Source organism: Dromaius novaehollandiae, chromosome 3, assembly GCF_036370855.1.
Source record: "Dromaius novaehollandiae isolate bDroNov1 chromosome 3, bDroNov1.hap1, whole genome shotgun sequence".
Taxonomy (NCBI): Eukaryota; Metazoa; Chordata; class Aves; order Casuariiformes; family Dromaiidae; genus Dromaius; species Dromaius novaehollandiae.
The window spans coordinates 112,471,655-112,492,431 of NC_088100.1; the positions used below are offsets into that span (position 1 = coordinate 112,471,655).

Genomic DNA, 20,777 nt, shown 5'->3' on the forward strand with positions numbered 1-20,777 from the left:
ATCAGTATTTTACTATTTCTTGTCTTGTTTTGCACCCTCAGAATTAGTTCAGAAAGAGTCTCAGATGAAGCTGGTAAGATTTCAATTAGCTTTGCAGATAAGGTGTATTTCCTTTGGCCCATAAGAGGATTCTTACTGTAACAATGCCAGATGTTCACATTTTGTACGTAGCAATTATTGAAGTCCTTATAACAATGTCCTACTGCCTCATGTGCTACCATAGAGCTCACTAACCTCATGCAATGGGCAACAGAGGTCCGCATCAGCTCTCCACTATCACAGCACATCAGGGTAACAAAAAACAACAGCCTCGATGCCAAAGTCTCGATATTTGTAAGAATGGTTTGCAGAAGAGCTTGCTGTAGTCTGTTACTGACAGTCAAGGTAGCTAGGAGAATGAGATTCTCGTTGGTTTTAAAAGGTTTTGACTTACAGTATTCAAAGCATAAGTAATGTGTATCAGCACAATGATCCTGGATATATTAGGAACTATGATATCTGGACAACAGGGCTTGGGCAAAGAATAACTGGACATGCGTTCAGACTAGAGGAAAGCATGCCACTCAAAAGCTTGCAGCTGGTCACTGCAGCATTACTGCTTCTCCCGTTGGCTTCCTCCCTGCTGCCACTTCTAGTTACTGTCTTCAGACAAAAACCCACTCAGGCAAGAACCATTTCAGACACCTGCTGCTCACAGACTCTGTGCAGCAGTGACCCAGTCTCAATTCAGTGCTGCTGCCTAGAAAAACTGCTCACACAAATCGGTCCCTGGGGGAAGAGTGCTGGGAAGAAAGGACAGACCTCTTGTGTTATTCCTTTCCTTCTGAGCCTCTTCTACAGGAGTTCCCTCTGCTGTTTTCAGCATACAAGCAGCACTGGCAAAAAGGACAGCCTTCCAGCCTATTTCACTCTGCTGCAATAAGCACTTATCCGGCATGATCCTGGCAAGCACAAGAAGTGTGTGCGTATGCAACTGACTGAAAAAGACAAACTATGCAACTTGTCTATGTTCAAAGAAGCAAGAGTACCAGGCCCAGGATCAGAAACCTTGGGTTCTGGTAAATGTGTTTTCTCTGTGTGTGTGCACATACACACATGTGTGCTCACAGTCTTTGAGTACTTTGAGGTACTACTTTTCTTCAGACAAAATCTGAAGTAATTCTCTGCCTGTCTCAGGCAGCACAAAATGCATTGCAGCACATGCTCATCCCCAGAAAAATGACTATCTAGGTCACCATATATATGACATTCTCCTCAACCGTCAGGTGCCAACTTCCTGCAGTTTAGCAGGTCCTGTGTTCTTAGGGGAAAAGAAACAGCCACCTGCCTCCCTGGGGCTGCCAAACAGCATTGCCTAAGTGACCTGAATTAAAAAAAAACTTTGCTGCAGGAGATCTTGCATAAGAAGTTGTATTGCAATAAAGCTTTTCAAGTGCCAACATTGACACAAGTCATAAGGAGAAAGGAATGACATCTAAATCCATAGGAAAAACAGACTCAACCAGTCCGAAATGAGCTGACAAAAATCATTATAGCTCTTTTATAAACATGTGATATGCGACCAAGAAATTATGTGCAAGAACTTCAGCTGACATAAGAGGGTTTAATAAAATAAATGACCACAAAAGTCATTAGGCAAAACACTAAGAGCAGCCAAAGTAGTCTGTTCTCATGTAACAGGTCACAGTGCTATACCTGGAAAACTGTTTGTTTTTTTTTGTCAATCTGGAAGATGTAGGACTTTTTTCAATGTGGCAGCTGCATGGGAATACTTGTGTTGGCACAAGGGTAGGAAGACTCAGCCTGGGTTTCCCCCTTTTCCCATGGCACGGTGTGTCTGTACAAGGGCTGCCATCTCAAGAGCCAAATATTTCACATGAAAAACAGACTGGGCATGAGAGGAAACTGCTGAAGATCCTGCTGCTGAATTAGATCCTTTCCAGAAACCATCTCTGTTACCTCTGGCAAAAGGCACCAATATACATCAAATGTAAGACGACTTCCCAGCGCTTGACAGCAAGTAACAGCAAGTAAAAGACCTTTCAATTACCCTTTAATGGAGGGAAGTGTGTGATGAGAGATACTCACTGCTTACAGATCCCTTTTCCCATGCACTCTTCAGATCTAGAGAGCAGGCAGAAAGCCTCAGGCTATCTGCCTGTTGGCAGTGAGCTGCAATGGGCAGTCTACTTAAGTCTGCACATTTCTGACGCATTCACACAGCCACTTGGACAGCACATGCAGCTACTTACCTTGTAAAGCTCCACACGGTGATCCCCTCCTCTGGCAAAAGCGATTCATGAAGACAAGAGAAAGAAAGAAAGAAAAAAAAAAAAAAAGAAAAAAGTGAACATTTAAGCTTCCAGAGATAGACTTTCCCATTGCCCCAGGCCTCTAGTTAAACACAAATAGGCAAGACAAACAATGTAATTACTAATCAGTCTTAACTCCCATCATCTTCCTTGTTACTCCCCACCTGCCCTCCCAAACAGGAAAACAAAGCCAGAAGACAAAAAAAAGGCCCATCTAATTCCATCCAGACCAATTTTAATGTCAACTTACCCCTATAAATCTTTTTTCACTGCAGGTAAAGATGCCTTTTCCAACCAATCTGCCTTTACGAAAGCCTGCAACACATCCACAACAGTCTGCCCCTGTTGGCTTTGCAGACCCTGTGCTCCTGCCACCAGCACTGCCACAGCAGGTAACCTCTCTGAGGCAAAATGCTCCCAAGAGACCTCACCATGTTAACCCAAGCAGCTGGCCCTTGGATTGGAGCTTGCCTTCTCACCTGCCTCTGAGCATTGGGACAGAAAGGACACACACGTGCAAAAAACTGAGCAGAGACAACTGTTCAGAGTTGAACACTGGAAATAAGTCCAGAGGAAGATTCAGTCTTCATTTTTTTTTCCTCCATAAATTGAAATCTAGATGCAATGCGACATGGCTAATCCACACTCAAACTTCAGTCTAGTATTGCAAAACATGAAGTGTGTAAGCAGTCCATAGGTCAACAATTTGTAACACATAGGGGAGCCAAGAAATAAATCTAATCAATACACATGTAACAAAGGTGCTGGTCCCAATCTACCACCATTACAGCTGCAGAATAGCTTCCATGAGTATCATTTGCTACACCCAATAAAGGCAAGAAAAATAAACCAAGCAGTATTTGAAAAATAATGCAACCATTCAATTCAACCTTGTAATACATCAGCACAAGACAACAAGGCCAGTCTCCAAAGCCCAGTCCGCTCATGCATTTCGTGACTCACAGTGTGCATCTTCCAGGTTGTGTCTGTTGTACCAAAGAACACTACTGCTAAAGCAAGAATTTAGGCGAAAAAGGGCGAAGTTCCTGTGATGTAAAGGCTAGCAAATGTTCACTACCAGCAGAGCTAAAACGGAGTCTCTTTGCTTTACATCAGAGACTGTAGCGTAAAAAGGATGTGAGAGTATTTCAGCAATACTTCAGCAGCTATACTCTTGCATAGTATCTACAAAAGGATATCAGCTTCAAAAGAACACTGCAACAGCACTCAAAACTCAGGAAGGGGCCAATACTCTTGAAAGATGCATATTAGTAAAGAAAAAGACCACACACTAATAGCTAAACTAAAGCACTGCATCACGCAGAGATGTGACAATAAGAACATGATTTTGAGAAACATCCAGGAGTTTTTACACTGTGCTAATAGTTTTTAGCACCTGGAAACAAAACATACAGAACCTGCTTCTCTAGTTGATACCCATGGTTATTTATAAAATGTTCCTCTTCCAGATAAATGTCTTGCACATACACAACGATAAAACAAATCCAGCACATCACCCTCCTCTTTTCTTCTCATTTTCCTTCCTCAAAATGCCTTAACTACTAAAATAAGCTCATGAAAGCAAGCGGAAAGTTTATTCAGTGCATGTAAACCACACATAGGGAAGCACTACCACCTTTCCACATATTGATTCAGAAATGATTATACTGAAAAGAAGTACTTCTCCCTACTTGATCCAGTGAGTGTCACAGCCTCCTGCCAATCTGGCAGACAGAGGATGCAGGAAGGAAGAAAAAAAAAAGAGAGAGAGGAAAAAAAGAAAATATAGCAGTAATACATTAGCAAATCCCACAGCTCTGATAACTGCAATAAATCTATTCTCACATTCACTAAATGCAGGAAGTTTCCATTTCTTAAAACATACTTTTCTCTTAAAAGACAGGAGGAACACCAAGCTGCTTTAAGATTATTTTATCAATGTGCTGAAGCTGTGGCAAGCCAGGAAGTGACAGCCCATAACAAAGCCATCACTGTTTGTGCCTCACCTTGTTCCTGCGTTGCCATGCAAGTAAAGGATTACAGGATGGCTGGAACCCAAAGCATCTTCAAACCACAACTGGTCCTTCCCTCGTGCGTTCTTCCATAAGGCTGCAGGGACTGTGTGCCTACATACAGAAGGAAAAAACTGTATTGCCTTGTTGTTACTCAGTGTTTCCCACTCAAATTTTTAGTTTTTCTGGTCAGCTCATTAACTCAGAATTACAAAGCTCTCACAAACTCTCCTCAAAAAAGCCCATGCTTAGCCAACAAATGGACAATTTTTAAAAGCCAGTGGCTCAGGATATTTCTACATTTCCACCTCCATCACTGTTACCTTCTAACCTCTGAGCTTTTTAAGTGAGCAGATACCAAACTTCACAGGCAAACCCAAAGCAAAATTACTAAACTTCCTGCTGTTTTGGAGAAAAAAATCTCAATTCTTTCACCTTTAATCCTCAAGGTCATCCTCAGTTTTTAACAGCACTTAATTACTTCAGCTGATAGACCTGCACACCATAAACAATTTTCACAGCTACGTCAGCAGATGTTCAGAATGATCACCTAAGTCAGTTGGTTTTGAAAGGACTTTTGGTGAGCAAGAGACATGGCTGACTACAGCAATTTGAGGAAAAAGTGATGATAGCCTCATGCATTTTATTTTCAGACAGCAAGTTCTTGAAGGTATAACATTTCCACTAGAAAAAATTAGAATCTAGAAGAGCCAGAAATGTTTAATTCACAATTGTTCCTCTGTAGAGTATATACCTGGGCAACCTGTTAAAAATAGTTCAACATTTGTGGAATGGAAAGAGAGAAACAACAGACTAACGAGAATACAGGAATTCAAATCAGGTAGTTACTCTAGAAGACAGACACTGAGAGCAAGTACATCCCCACAACCTCAAATTGTTGAGAAGGGGGCAGCTTACAGCTGTCAGAAATACCTGAAGTACCTATATGACTTTCTTCTAGGAAGGAAGACAAACCCCATCTACCATAGCACCTTCCTCCCAGACTTAAAGTTCAGAGGACAAATCACTACAGGGAAGAACATGCATGGAAAGGCTACTTGGGTGCATGCAGCCAGTAGACATGGAGTTTGAAGAGGAAAAAATCCCCAGTAGCTGTGGGACTCACAACTTCACTAAATGATCTGCCTCAAAAATTTTGCAAGCTTAAATAGGACAAAACAAGCTGATGACTTTGTTACAGAAGTATGGTGAATATAAAACCCAACAATGGCCTATTAAGGCGAACTCCAAGCTTTTATAAAAACCTCTCTAATAAGTATCAAGAAAAAGGAACTCTGAATTGCCACCAAAGGCAGGAAGGCCTGTTTTGGTAAAGGTACACAGTATACACACGTAGAGGAAGCAAAATAAAAATCAAGGTTTGCAATCTAAAATTATTCAACAGCTTAGCAGATAAAACTGTCATTGCCCAAGTGAAAATATAGGCCATGATTTACCAGTCTATCCTGGAAAGACCGAAGTTCCAGCTTCTAAAAATGTCCTTCCCCGAAATTCACTTATAGGGAGGAACTGTTTTTATGTTGCAGGCTACCACTGTCCCATTCAAAAGGTCATGTAGCCCTCAAGTCAGGACTGAAAACCTCCACTGCATTACTGAACACAGACAGCTACATGCATGTAATCACAAACTCCAAATTCCCATTGCTCACACATCTAACTTCACTGGCTGTATTAAGGAGCAGCTTCTTTCCGTCCACACCTGACAGGCTGTCTAGCCTTTTTTTCAGTTGTTCGCTGCTCTTACATATATCTTGACACTGCAGGCACCTTCTCTTCAAAGGCAGCAGGAACTTTTCATGGTTTAAAAACTCCTGGTGTTGAGATAAAGTAGAAAGCGATTGCCAGAAAAAGATGCAGAAGCCAGTTTGAACTGGCCTAGTAATACTGAAAGTGCTGAAAGCAGAGAAAGAACCTGTCATCTGAGCTGTAGATCCTGGTAACAAGGAGCTAAAATGAACTACTCTTGCCTGGGACCAGAAATTCTTCTTTGTGAGGCATGAATAACAAGCACGGCTCTAACACTGTCACTTGTTTGTTAAAGAGAGCAAATGGAGCATTCCTTTCTCACCCACTCTCCAGAACCTTGCATATGTTTTATACACAGAATATTCTTCCTCCTACACTGAACACTTTGATCCTGTTTTCCCATCTTCCCACACATTTGTTTTGCAAAACGGAGTACGAAGAGCAGTTGAATGACAAAACTCTTAATTCATTTGGTCTACTCTGATCTGGAAGCATGATCTTTTTAGCAATTAAGAGCGGTAACGGTAACCGTTGCCATTCCAAACTATGACATTTCTCTGAATGTACAGGTTTTCGAATTGCATTTTATGTGCCAGTGGTTTGAGTTCAAGCAAGCTCCAGAGATCTGCATACCTTTCAACATCAACTGTGTCACTTGGCAGAGAAAAATATAGACATCCACAAATAAGAGCAAGCAATGGCTGTCACCATGCTTGATCATGCAAGAGCAGATATGCAGGCGACCGTGAGAGCAAAGAGGATAATAAGGTGCATGGCACATGCTGCGTAGAACAGGTTTTCTTACCAGACTCCAACAGTCACATCCTCCTCTGGCTGCAGATAATAATTACAGGTGTGGTTTAAACCTTGATCCTGTGGTCTTTTCAAGTCAATGAAATATGGGACCCTTACTGGAAAAAAAGAAAAAAAAAAAAAAACACACACACAAAGAAACAAACAGAAGATAAAACATTGTAATTTTTACCTTTATTTTCTTACAAAACAGCTTTACCAAGGCACTGGAAAGCTCTACAAACTGGTCCACTCTACTGGAAAGATCTTTCTCTTTCTGTGTGAAAGGATAAACAAGCAACAGCTATGACTAAAACATAAACCTCCAAGAAAGCAAGGTAAGAAGACAGAAGCAACCAGCACAAAAACAAGGAGTAGGCTAAAATTAAGGTGAGAGGAAGACAAAGTTTCCTGTGACACATGTTTAACCATCTCTGCCCTGTTTGCTTTGTGCAACTTCCAGACATGAGTCAGTCACTCCTGCTGCATTAGGGGGATAGGTTAATTGATTCAACAAACCTTTTACTGTTTGCATCAGAGCTGTAATGCAAATTAGTGATGTGACAAACTCACTTGGGACAAAGAATACAGCCCAGAGTTGTAATGTGTTTGAAGATGACAAGTGGTTTTACAGCCTCTGTAATACTACAAACTAAAGGAAATAATACATTGCAGTAGCAGGCACCACATTGTTATTGGCATGTAAGAGTAAGATAAACAGTGTCAAATACTGCCCTCCTGAGCCTTCGAGGAAGAGATGCAGCTTGTTATCCCACTCTCCAGAGACTCTCAAATAATTGCCCATCTTGCAGACATCACAGCATTTAAAAGAGGTCATGTTATGCCAGAAACTTCATCTCTTTGGGAAGAGATCCCAGAAAACAAGATGAGTCCAGCTCAGTTCACTCTTCCAAATGTTTTATTTTCCCAACACACAGCTGCTCATTGCGTGTTACGTTCAATGACCGATACATGAGCAGCATCAGGAAAGTCAAACATCTGTTTTAAGTTTTCAGCATTTTGTTTCCCATTGCTCAGTTCACAAGCCACATCTTACAGATATTGCGTGATATGCTAAATGAAGGCTTAATCTAAATGCCTGCTTTTTCATCATCATTGCTGTACTGCCTTTCTAGGCAGCCTTTGACACATGCAGGTAACGAAAGAGATGCCAGAGACACCTACTGACAGGACTAAGCAGTTTTAAGGACTCTGGTTTCCCACTTATCTAGACTTTTCCCACAAAATAGAGGCCCACTTCAGCAGAACCAAAAAGTTTGACTCCTTGAAATGTAGTGGAATAATAATTAACATGCCAAGTCTTGATGCTACTGACAGCAGCAGTCAAATCTCACTTCACTTCCTCAGAAACATTGCTAAACATTCCATAAACGTGAAAACCAGGCAGTCCACTCAACAAATCTGGCCCCTTAGGCAGATCTAGATTTCTTGTCTAAGTTTGCTTTGTTGGTATGCAAAAGCATTAATTTTTTTAAAGGTATGTGTAGATCATCTTGACTGCAAAAGACATGAACATGAAAGAGTCCAAAACAAAGCGTGCACGTTGCCACAGACCCGCCAGCTCGCTGTGCTGTCACAGCAGATCTTGGTGGCGCTCTCACAGGGGTGGCAGATCCTCCAAGAGGAAGATAAAGTCTGCAGCTGAGGTCTGGACAGACACACAAGTCACTTCTAGCAGTGCTCTGGGAAAAGTATTCAACTTCTCTGTTTCTTGATTTTCCCATCTGCAACATCTGTTAAGACTTTCTTGCCAGATAGACATATTACAAAGATTCAAATGTGAGCATACCAATGTTACAGTGATGGAGGCCAGCTAAGCATCCATATTAAGGCAAGAGAAAGACATAGAAATACAGGCAATTTTTATATACGGCATTTGTCACTGGGATGGTCCACGTATTCTACACAAACACACAAACATGAAAACAGATCACTGTATGGGTAAGTATCACATGGACGGTTACTCTAGTAGCATGTTTCTGAGCTATTTCATACCACTTGTAACACACATCACACCACACAAAACACAGTTTATTAGTCATACCGATACACTGAAACTGATCTGTTCTGTATTTGTGTTTCTATTAAGTCCCAGCTTTCTGAAGACTTTCAGCAGTCACCACAAGAGACAGTTTGCGATCTCTTGCAATGTGTGCCTGTGTATCATATAAACTGGAATAAGAGCCTCTACAGTGTCCACAAGAACAAATCTAGACACTGGTTCAGTTGCTAGCAGCAGGAGCTTGAATATTGATTCATCCTTGGATGTCTCAAGAAAAAATGGAAGTGCTTTCCTGAAGCTCTATACTACTGTTTTGGAAACAAATCCCAAACCACATGAAAGGGGGAGGAAAAAGATGGCTGAAGAGTTTGGATTTGTACTCAGGAGGTCAAAAAACAATATGGCAAGACTAAAGGAGAAGTGCCACTCTCCAGTCAAGCAGAATTACTCAAACATGCCAGTGTGCTTCTAGTAAGTGTGCTTCCTAGGAAACTGTTAAGGCAAAGAGTTTGTCATGGAAGGAAAGCACAATACTGTCACAAGAAAAAAAGCTGACTGCCATTATACAAAAGAGCGGGGACAGTGCTGGAGTGGTAGTGGTGCAAGGACCACTGAGAGAGCATTACAGGACAACTGTGTGGTCACTCAGGAATAAAGAGAGGTTGGAACTTCAGAGGGACTCAACAAAGCTATGCAAGGACAAATTAAAATCCTTACTTACAAAAGCAAGATGATGAAAATGGAAGCAACCTGCACACATTATCTAGTTGTCAGCTCTGACAACCAAGGCACAAGAGCTGGAACCATCCAAAAAGTATACACGCACACTTCACAGTGGCCATGAAAAAGTGTTAGAATATACAGAGAACGCAACCAAAATGATGCAAGTGATATAAAAGCAAACATATCTACTTGGTCCTCCTAGCCCAACCTTAACAATCCAAGGATGAGATTTTCCAAGACTTCATTAAAAAACGGGAGTAAGGTTGAAAAGACAAATTTAGATTGCAAAGAAGTGTCCCTCGTACACTGATGTTCCCTCATTTTCCATCCTGGGAATGTTCAGGCCTTCTTGGGAGCTGAGGTTCACCCTCTGAACCAGCACACCAGATCGACTGCACAGATGGTTTGACCGAATATAAATGCTAAACAGGAAAACACTAAACCTGACTGTGAGTGGACTACTTAGGATTTGCTTCTGCCTCAGCCAGAATATTCTCCTAAAATGCTTTCAGGTGAAGAATCACTGTCTAGAAAAACAATGCATTGGATTTAGTTTCACTTGCTTGCTCTCTATTCACACATCTTTGTTAAACCCTTCAGAAAAATGCATTTGACACATTGCACAGCTTTCTGAAGGAGACCCTTCCAGCTGAAAGTTACCTGCAGTTTAGTGACTTATTTAGGCCAAAGACATACTATAAAAATTATCAGGGCCACAGAAAACAATATGCAGCCCATTATTTGGGGAACTTGCAACCTGTGAAAGTTCCCATTCTTCAAAAGCTGTAAACATGCAGGGGAAAAGAGCCACAGCAAATGAAAGATTAAAACACTCCTCCCCTCACCCTTCACCCATCCCAACATACTCAGTCACTTACCAAAGTTTAGGAAGACCAGCTTTGCCTGAATAGCAGGGCAAAGTTTTACTAGAAATGGGATGGCTACGTACACTCCCAACAACCAGATTAACAGCCTTCGCAAGCGGAACCATAATCCGTAACGCCTGTATAAAAGGAAAAAAAAAATCTCAATACAGCAGGAGTGTTATGAAGCAATTTGCACAATGATCGGTGTGCTTGGTGCATTTGAAAACCTGGTCATTTCATTTATTCTTTAAACAAAACTAATTTTCAAACTGTTTACGTAGCCTCAGCTATTTGAGAGAAGCAGAAGCAACCAAACTGTCAGCTGATGATATGTAGCCTAGAAAAAGGGAACAGACACTCTCCACTGATATTTTAAAACACTTTGTAACAGCTTTTTTTCTGCTGATCTCACAGACTGCAGGATCTCTGGGAAAATGTATCACACAGTGAAGACCTAAGCTTTGTCTTCAAAAAGAAGTCTGACTACATTTCCCATTTAAATCACTATAACTAAGATTTTAAGTTAGACCTACATAAATTTGGATGAACTACTTGTACTGAGACTGCCTGATCCCAGGCTGCTAAAATTACACATGACCTCACGTACAGATTGGAAAAGAGGTTATACCTTGTCCAACTAGAAGGATTCCTACCTTTTGATGCCTTGGAAAGCAAGCCTTTCTAAGTAATAAAACACCAAAAGATTTCTTATCTGTGGCGTAATTCGCTAAGAGTCTAGACTGAGTTTGGTACAATTCCTCGAAAACTTCATTTCTCTCTTCTCCTAAGTATTCTGACTGGGAAGAGTAAGCTACAAAAAATGATCGAAGCATCACACAGCAGAAGCTAAGCAACTTCTCTCAAAATACACATTATTGTTGCAGAATAATTACCATATACACACACACACATATATATATTCATGTATATATGAAGCTGTACTTCTAAGGATTTAGTTGATCAACATGCTGTGGGCAGAAACACTGAGGCCCTCAACTGTGATTTCAGTCAAGAACTAAAACCCGTATAAATACTTCAGGCAACATGATTTCCTTTGCTCTCCAGCTGACAGTCTCAAGCAGGAATGACAGCAAGCCATGCTCCATGCCAGTGGACAACCAGTTCTCTGCATCTGGAACCGCTGGCAGCCAAGAGCAGAGATCAGTTTTTCTAAGAGGCATGAAATCATTAATCTGCCATTTGGTGATTTTAGGAACCAACACATTTAACTTGCTCCAAAGCAGTGCTAAAAAGGCTTGAACACTGTCAGCTACTGCAAAGAATCAAATAGAGGGCCTGTAGATGTCTCTTGTAAGCATTTCTCCAAGGAGTAAGAGTGCACAGCCAGAGCAGGGATAGAAAGAGCTTCATCATGTACCAAAATACTCCAGATCGCAACAGCTTTTGTACTCCTGGGCTAAGGCCAAGGCTTTCAGCAGCTTTTCTACATAGTGCCAAAGGAGAAAACCTCCCTTCCCAACCCAGTATAAGGTTATAGCATGACTGCTGGGGTACTCACTGGGCTAGGTTACTTTCCTACACATCTGAAAACTGGATCCACTCCACTACTGCCTACCCACAAGTACCTGTCTGTCCCCTCTTGCCCAGGAATCATATTCTGGACTTCAGAGATCCCTGCCATCCAGATGGATGCATTTTTTTGACAAGCTAAAGGAATCATCATTTTCCAAGAGGAAAAAAATGTGTTATCAGGACACTGCTGACCAGCTCCGGCTGCAACAAGCCCATGCTGAAAGGTTCAACGGACTTCAGCGCTTCCCATGGAAAACCTGGTAATGACAATGTGAAAAAAAGCCAGTAAAAGGCTTCCAGTGACGTTCCTGCATCTCAAGTCCAGTTTCCATAAGTATTAAGGAAAGCAGAAACAAAGGATTGTCAGGGGAAACAGTGCAAAACAGGGTCTTTCGGAAGAAAGTTAGTGAGTACCAAAGCCTTAGACTGACGCACCTCTGCCTCCAAGGACAGCAGCTTGGACACTGAGCTCCCAAGTGCCCAGGCATCTTTGAGGGGCCCATTAAACATACCCACCTCATGTTCAGCACCTCTAAAGCCCTGGTCTGGAAAGCAATCTGCTGTGAAACACTGCCAGGTCAGCTAAATATGCATGCCCACCCCCACAGGTTTGGCAAAAACCACACTATGTCACACTTGGGCTAATCACAACTGCAGTGCTCTTCTCTCTCAAATTCAAACCAGCTATCCACAAGCACCCACACATTTACACATACCACATTTTCATGGAGGGTACGAGATTTACGGAACAGAAGGGGAGGAGAAATCACCTGAGGGCAACTCATATTTAGTGTCAGAGCTCTCAGAGCATATTTTAGCTCTCTTCAATGAGAGGAGCGTCTTTTTTTTTTGTTAAATTTTCTTTTCCCCTTGTTTGGCTGGTTATTCAGCCTTCTTGTGTCCTCCCACCTCCCACCCAAGATGCCACTCTGCCCTCACCACCTAAAATGGGTTTGCACTAAGCAGGGAAAACAGCTGCTTCTAGCAAGCTGTTCTAGGGCCCAGTGCACCTGTGCAGGAGGACTTATACACGGGCCAGGAATTTAGTCCTACAGTTGTGTGTCAAGGCTGACGGACAGAAAAAAACCTTGCAAACTGTTCAGAACAGCACCAGAATCAGCTCTGACCCCTCCAGGCACAATCAGAGCTCACCAAAACATAGGTTTTGAGAATGTTCGGGTGGCAAAAACACTTAGCATGACCCAGACACGGGGTTTATGAAAATCAAGAACAGAAAATGCTGATGAAGACTACATTCTCTGAGTAATACTGTCAGAACTTAGGAATGATTTTAGTTTCCTCTTTCTCTTTAGAAGACTCAATTAACTCCGTCCTTAACTCATGCCAAATGCTAACCAGTAATGTGACATTTACACCTCATCACTACAGAGATGTCTGTTTAAAATGCAACCAGAACAGACTCCCTATCCATCAATAAACAGCTTCTCTTCTGCTGATAAATCCAAGATAATGTACCAAAGTGCAGATGTAAAATTATCAGGTAAGTCTTTAGCAAGCAATTTAACTAAATGAAATTGTTCTTGCTCTGCAGAAAAATCTACTTCATAAAATAAATGCCCTGCACAGGGATTTTCTGGTGTGTTCAAACAGAAGCAATACACGCCTCATGCCCCTCCCCCCCCAAAAAAAAACCCTTAAGTTGATCTTAGAGGAAAATACACACAAGTTAGAAAATTTCACTACAACTAGGGCACTCGAACTGGCATATTCCAGGTCTGCCCTGTTTAAACTGAGCAATTTAGCAATAGCTCATAGATTAACTTAAAGCCCATTTAACAGAGTAGTCGCATTGTCCTTTTACTAAGCAGCTGCAAACTGAAGACATTTAATATATCATGAGCCATGATAAAGGCAACTTAAAAACAACAACAACACAAAACCAAAAAAACAAAAAAAACCCCATAGCAACTGGCATTGCATTTTCTTGGGCTTTTGCCCAACTTCTGGTTCTGTCCAAACGCATACAAAATCTGAAGCAGTTTTTGCCTAATGCAAGTTTCCAAAGTGGATGCAAAAAGTATGTTCCCTCTCCAGTCTTACTTAAATATGCAAGAAGAAAATCTTTCCTGAGAGTGTGACATCTGAATTTGAAAACTTTCCTGGTAGCTTATAGGACAGGCCTAGGGACAATCAGGAGACTAATACTAGCTGAGCTTTAGTCAAGCAAGAACAGGACAAAATTTATCAGGAACACACATGCGTTGGGCTTGCAGTCCCAAAAGGACAGACAGAAATACACATACGGTCCACATGGCCTTTGTAATCCAGCAGGCTCAACATTAAAACAAAGTGCTCACAGACTCCTGATTATGGGACTCTACTTTGGTTTCAGTGCATTCTGTTTCTCTGATTTGCTCCAGTGTCCCTCAAATCGACAGCTGCAAACTGGCAGTACTACCATGGCAGAAATTCAGAGCACAGGACACAGAAGCCAAGACCATTTTCATTCTTGACCATGCAAGGTACCTCCTGATCGCTTGGTGGAAAAAGTGACTTTAAAGGTGATGGAGGAAGAAGTACATAACATGAATAATAGCATAACAAGAATGTGTTCCCCTACTTGTCTAACAGAAAATGGCATCTGATCTGCCCAAGTAGATTAATCTGTTGTTTTATTCCACTTGGTTCCTGCCAAAAAAAAGAAAACCCCAACAAGGCGTCCAACTGTGTGAAAGCACATTTGGAGGTAGCCTCCCACCTCCTGAATGTGTGTTCACACACAGGGAACGGGTCTGAGCTCCACTCTGAAGTGTTACAGCAAGTTCTGGGGAGCTTGCGTGATTACACACAACAAAGCAGTTTTCCACTACAGGATTAACTTGGTTCATCTTCTCCTTCAGTTTGCTGCAAAGCTGCTCTGTTTATGGTCAAAGCCAAATTGAAAAGATGCTAACGTCAAAGGGTTAGTCCTCTCCTGATTTCTGTGGGCAACGAACAAAGTTGCACAGGCAATTGTGCGATTCTTTTCTTTCAGGCTTAATGACACAAAATGTTTCTCAACAAAAAATCTTCAGCCAAGCCTTATTTCTGCTTCAGTAGAGTCACTGTATAGAGAGCGGGGAGGCTGAATTATTGAAAATTCACCCAATCTTGAAAACAGATCTTACCCTCAAATTCAACATAGCCAGTGGGGACACAACAGTACATGCTATAACTTTTAACATCTGAGCAACTGACCTCTCCCTTTGGCATTAAGACCCATTTAAACAGCATCACTTCACTGCAAAAGAACTCAAAAATCAAAAGCAAAGGCCTCAAACTCATCTTGCTACATCTGGGATTAAGCAATCATCTAAGTAAGTCATAAACAAAGTCACAGTCCTGGAAACAAGACATAAATTCAAAGGCACTGCACTTGTTCTCATAAGCATTTTTCATAAAACTAAACAAAAAAATCCAAAATCACAGACAGAAGCTGTCTTGTATCTGCATCTTCAGAGTTCTGTTTCTTTATTTAATTCCTAAAAATCTTTGCTCTTTTTAAAATCTGAAATGCAAGAAAATTAACAGTCTACCAGATTCCTTTGCTGCTGCTTAATAAAAATAATCTTGAACTTTTTGCACTTTCTGAGGAAATATTCCACTGCTGCTCTCTCTGCCCCTTTCAAAAACTGAACCACGGTATCGTCACTCTTGCACACATTTCTATGGACAATGTGAATTTTGAAGGTTTTAAACTCTTGAAAAAAAGAATGAAGATACTACATTGTGAACAGGCATGCAGAGCATATATTGAAAAATGGCTTAACAATTTGTCAAGCATTCAAACACCGCTCTGTTCCTATGAATTGTTTAATCAGAGGTTCCCTTCTGGAACAAGGAAACTGATACACACACACACAAAAAAAAAAAAAAACCCAAACCTGCAATCCACTGGCTAACATTGTAGCATATTATATTACCATCTTCTTTGCACCAGAAACAACCAGCTAGCAACGAAAAAGCAAGCCATAACTGAAGTCAGACGAAGAATAAATTGTAACTGACACATGCTATGTGCGTGAAGGACATGATACGCTGAAAAGGAACATTACTGACTTTGCAGAAGACAACTAAACATTTCAGCTATTAAGAAGATCTAAAAAAGGCTGGTCTTGTTTGTTGACTGCCTCTCCAATACAAGTATAAATTTATCTCCATGTAAAACCAAGTATTATCAGTGCAAGTTGTTAGATCGGTTACCACAAAGCATCAGCTAATTAATACAAGGTAAATTTCCATTCTCTGCCATCAAGGGTACTGAAGGTGCAACAGACAAATTCATGTCTGATCCTATGGCTTTCATCACTGCAGCATCCCAAATGCTCACCAACTGATTTAAGAAAAAGCATCTGAAATCAGAGACTATTTCTATTTTAGGAACACAGTAAAGAGATTAACAGAAAAGAGGTTATAAGAAATCCTAAAGAGTCACTCAGCCTATTTCCGCACCCCCAAAAAAGATCAACCCTACTCAAAGCAGTCACTTGCTTAATTCGTCTCACCAAATCCTGACAAAGTGCAATGGCTCACGCTTCACAAGCTTCCCTTTGGTGATGCAGAGCTGAGCTAGACAGGCTGAAGTTTGCCCAAGGCCATACACCAAATCAGACTAGCTCCTTTCTCACTGAACAGTGATTTTTTCTTAGGAGACAACAAGTACATGAAACTTCTTTAAAAGTTGAATAAAGCTATACCGAGTAGGCAGAGATAGCAAAATATATCCAAATCTCACAACCAGTGATGGTCCTATTTACACCAGTCGGGAAGGGGGGGGCAGGGGCAGAGGAGGGCAATAAAATGCCAAGCACACCTTATAAATACTGGCCTCAAAATGTTAGGATGGAGCAAGGTATTCAAGCCTTCATCTTCAAAGGCCCAGCACACAAAAGGCTACCTGCCCATCACATCATGAACTGTACTCCAGTCTCCAGCAGCCTACTTCATTTGATTTTATCCAAAAGCAAACTGTTGGGATATTCTGCCATTTCTCTTTTATTTAAAAGACAAATGATCAGGAATAACGGCCTTAATAAGGCAATGGAAAGACAACTAATTTAAAACCTGCAGGCTTTCATAAAGAAAAGGACAGAAAAGATAAGAAGTTTTTTTTGAGCATGTTTTCAAACATGCAAGACCCATTTTTAATTCTTCAGAGTATATGATACCTTATTTTTTATACAGAGACATCACCAACAGCGATAGAAGGCAAAGGTGTCCCAATGGAGGCAAAAGCGCAAATGAGCATTGACCAGGAGACGTTAGCACACCCATAAAAAAAAGTTAGTGTTTGGCAAGAAATTCAGGTTGTTCCAATCACAAGAAAATATTGCCAGCTACTGTACTCTTTGTTTCGCTGCTATTATAGTGTATTTAAAAAAAAAAAACTTTTTTTTTTGCTAAAACTGTATGTTGTATTTCTAAAGCACAGCAGGAAGCCATTGTAAGCACTAACTTATTTCTCTGTTCACAGCGGTATCACAGAAAGACTGAATGAAAGCTGCATACACAGCTCCGGAGAAATGCTGCATGTCAGCAAACAGAAACCAGAATATTTTGTCTATATACTAACCAGCACTTTCCATATCCCCCTTATTTTTGTTAACCACGTCCCATGTAACATCAGTCAAATGCTTACTGACACTAGCTTCAGTTAGACCTAGTGGATTTCTTCCATCTTAAAAAGAAATCCCTCCATATCACATTTAAATCAGAGAAGTTAACTAAACTCATTTGGTAAGTTCTACTTTGGTAAACCATGCAGCATTTACCTGATTTTCCATTCACTCCCATAACTATGCACAGCCTGAAGTTTTTGTCACACATTCATGTGGCCACAGAAAGAAATTCATCATGGCAAAGACCTGAACTGTATCTCAGTGGATGCACACATACATAAATACAAAATCAGCTTTTCACATAGATGAGCTTTTCAAGTTGATTTAGCAGTAGTGGTCCAAATGTCCGTGCTGAGAAGCTGCCTCTAAGACCTTTTCTTTTGGCAGTGGCGTTGGCTTGCAGAGACCATGCACTGTGGCCTAAAACATGCTCCTCTTCAGCAACATCCTTTCCCTGAAATGCCTCCATTCACGGCAAAGGCTCCACTTAATCCCAAGCTCTTCTTAGAGGTTTTTTGACCCCTTTCAGCCCCCAAACAAGCTGTGGCCTACAAGGCATCTCCTTTTGGCTGGGGTAAGGGCTTCAGGCAGTGCTGCTCCATGAACACAGACGAAGTTTGAAACTTCTTTAAGCTCCCAAACTCTCCAGTCCAGCTGACGTCATTATCGAGCTCCCCTCTTACAGCCTAGACACTCCCTTAGACTGCTTCTGAGCCTCCTTCAGTATTAAGTGATTAAACATTAACTCAAAATGATCAGCAGCAAGGAGGAGGTCATCTAGCTAGCTATTTACAGGAAATTGGCATCCACCTACCCAAGAGGTACAACTACAAAAGCAGGAGGGTGCCTCAGTAAATTGGGGTTATTCAGAAGGGGCAAGCGAGCTCCAGCTATTGAGACCTTAATAACACTAGCTCAATTTATGGGAGAGAGAATGATCTTGGGTAGGACCTGCAAGAATCAAGATCCTGGTGCAGCAAGAAGGAGAAATGAGGCAATGGCACTCAGGATTAGGGGAACAGAAAGCCACTGCTGATCAGCTGACAGCAACACAAGGCCAGGGAGGGTCATGCAAGGAATTCAGAGTGCAGTAGAAGAGGAGCAAAAAAAGTCCATAAGGTGATAGAAGGCTATATTAGTGTACAACATGAATGAGCAGAAGCAACGGAGCAGCCTGCAGGCGTGATACAGGCCTTTGGCAAGGAAACAGGTCTGCAAAAAGCAGAGCAAATGATGCAAGGTAGGGAGAGATTCACCCAAGCATTTACACACCCTGAAGGACAGGGCTATGCAAGCTACATCTCACTTCCCTCCCTTGAGCACCCTCCCCTTGTGCCTCCAGTCCTGGTCTTCCCAACCTCTGCCTAAGCCGACTCCCTTGCAAGACAATAACAGCACAGCTCATCTAATTAAATCACTCTAAATATTGGAACCTTCTTCAAAGGAGAGGAGTTTTCAACTTTAGTCTCACATATAACATACTCTAATTCTGTGAGGCCTACGTATTTGTTAGAGTGGGAGACAGGAATGAACTGAACATTCAGCAATACAGTACTGATTTACTTAAGATGCTTATACTCTGCTGTCAGTATACAACAGCTATGTTATTACTCAGTACTCAGGTAAACTGGTATTAGCATGAACTCTATGCAACTACACTAACCCAAACGCTATGTTTGAGGAGGAAAGACACAGATGCTTCTGTTATTTTAAGTACTTAGAAAACAATGAATAATTACACCCTAGACAATTGGACAACTGACTTTGGGGACAGAAAAGCAGGCTTGGGGATTGGGATTTTAAGGTTGTTGACTGGCTCTGAATGCAGATTTTGCAACAGCAGTTTTGTTTATGCCAGAACTTTTCCAGAATAAAACATTTGTTTAAAGTCTAAGAATACGCTTTCTCCAAAACTTCCCAGCAGTATCTTCTAGCTGACACTTATCAAATCAGGTATCACCCACACTAGACTGTTGTCAAGCTTGGCACTGAGATACTGCTGTGGGGCAGCATGCTAATAAGTACACTTGCTCCAGGGTTTACTGAAATCAAGTTTTCCATTTATTTCACAGCTGACAGCTCTTTTATATTAAAGGCACAGCCCCCTCACTAGCCCACGAGCTGGGGAAACACAAGGCTGTCTGCAAATGAAAGAGGAAAAAACAGAACATAAATGAGAAAAGACCAGAAGTACAAAACAGGAGCTTGAGATCAGCCAAGTTGGGTTTTTATTGAAGCAGTACAGTTTCTCTCTGCCACACTTTTGGAGGAAGAATAGCAGGCTGCAAAAGTGTTGCTTCAAGAGCAAAGTCAGTTCAGAAACATCATACTTCAGAGTTTCTACCTGCAGTTTAATATAGAGCTGCTTGCCTGTTGAATGCATGCCATAACTGAAAAGCATGCAATACAGCCAAGGCAGCTCCCCCCTACCGTCACTTACACTCACTGTTAACATGCTGTAAGCCTGCCAGACTTGCCTGCCTATGTTAACCCTGCAGCAATAACAGGAAATCATTGAGACTTTATTACTATGGATACAGATGTATGAACAGGTCCATATTATCAAGTTGCAAACATGAAACCTTTTCACGTAATAGTCGCAAGAGTTGGGGGGATAGCCACCAAACCGCAACTTGAGAACTACCACTACTGGCAGGCACTGGCTGTCTTAAGCACTCAAGCAGAAGTCCCATTTGTTTACTGTAGACCTTTTTCCTTTCAAATGCATGAAGATGGTCTTCTTATATATCTCCAACTAAGGCACCTCTGCCTTCACTGGGAGAGATCAGAAGCCACTCCTCCTTGAAACCCAATTAAAAAAGAAAAAAGAAAAAGAAAAAGAAAAAAAAGCTTTGTATTAGCTGTGATACTGCCACCTTTTAGATGCAGAACACATCACTAGTAAACCATTTTGATTACAATGAATGAACAGTTCCCTTTTAGGGGCATACAAGCAAGCAAGAACGTTGAACTGCCAAAACATTACATATGCTGACCATCAGCTGATCACAGTTACATTTAGCTGGCAGTCACCGATGCCCTTTGCAATTGTGACCTGTTTAAAAGAAGCTTAACAAACAGCACACAGCCCATAAAGTGACAGCACCAATTAAAGAACAGATGTATCAACA

At 41.4% G+C, this 20,777-nt stretch overlaps 1 protein-coding gene across 1 annotated transcript in view; it reads right to left on the reverse strand.

The window, feature by feature from the left end:
• ABHD12 (abhydrolase domain containing 12, lysophospholipase) overlaps window positions 1-20,777 on the reverse strand; it is a 44,756-nt gene that overhangs the window by 13,906 nt on the left and 10,073 nt on the right. The window contains exons 2-5 of the mRNA XM_064509839.1: window positions 10,508-10,632; window positions 6,897-7,002; window positions 4,319-4,438; window positions 2,253-2,283 (exon numbers count right to left, since the gene is read on the reverse strand). Of these exons, the coding sequence (XP_064365909.1) occupies window positions 2,253-2,283; window positions 4,319-4,438; window positions 6,897-7,002; window positions 10,508-10,632 (382 nt within the window). The remainder of the gene's footprint in view (window positions 1-2,252; window positions 2,284-4,318; window positions 4,439-6,896; window positions 7,003-10,507; window positions 10,633-20,777) is intronic.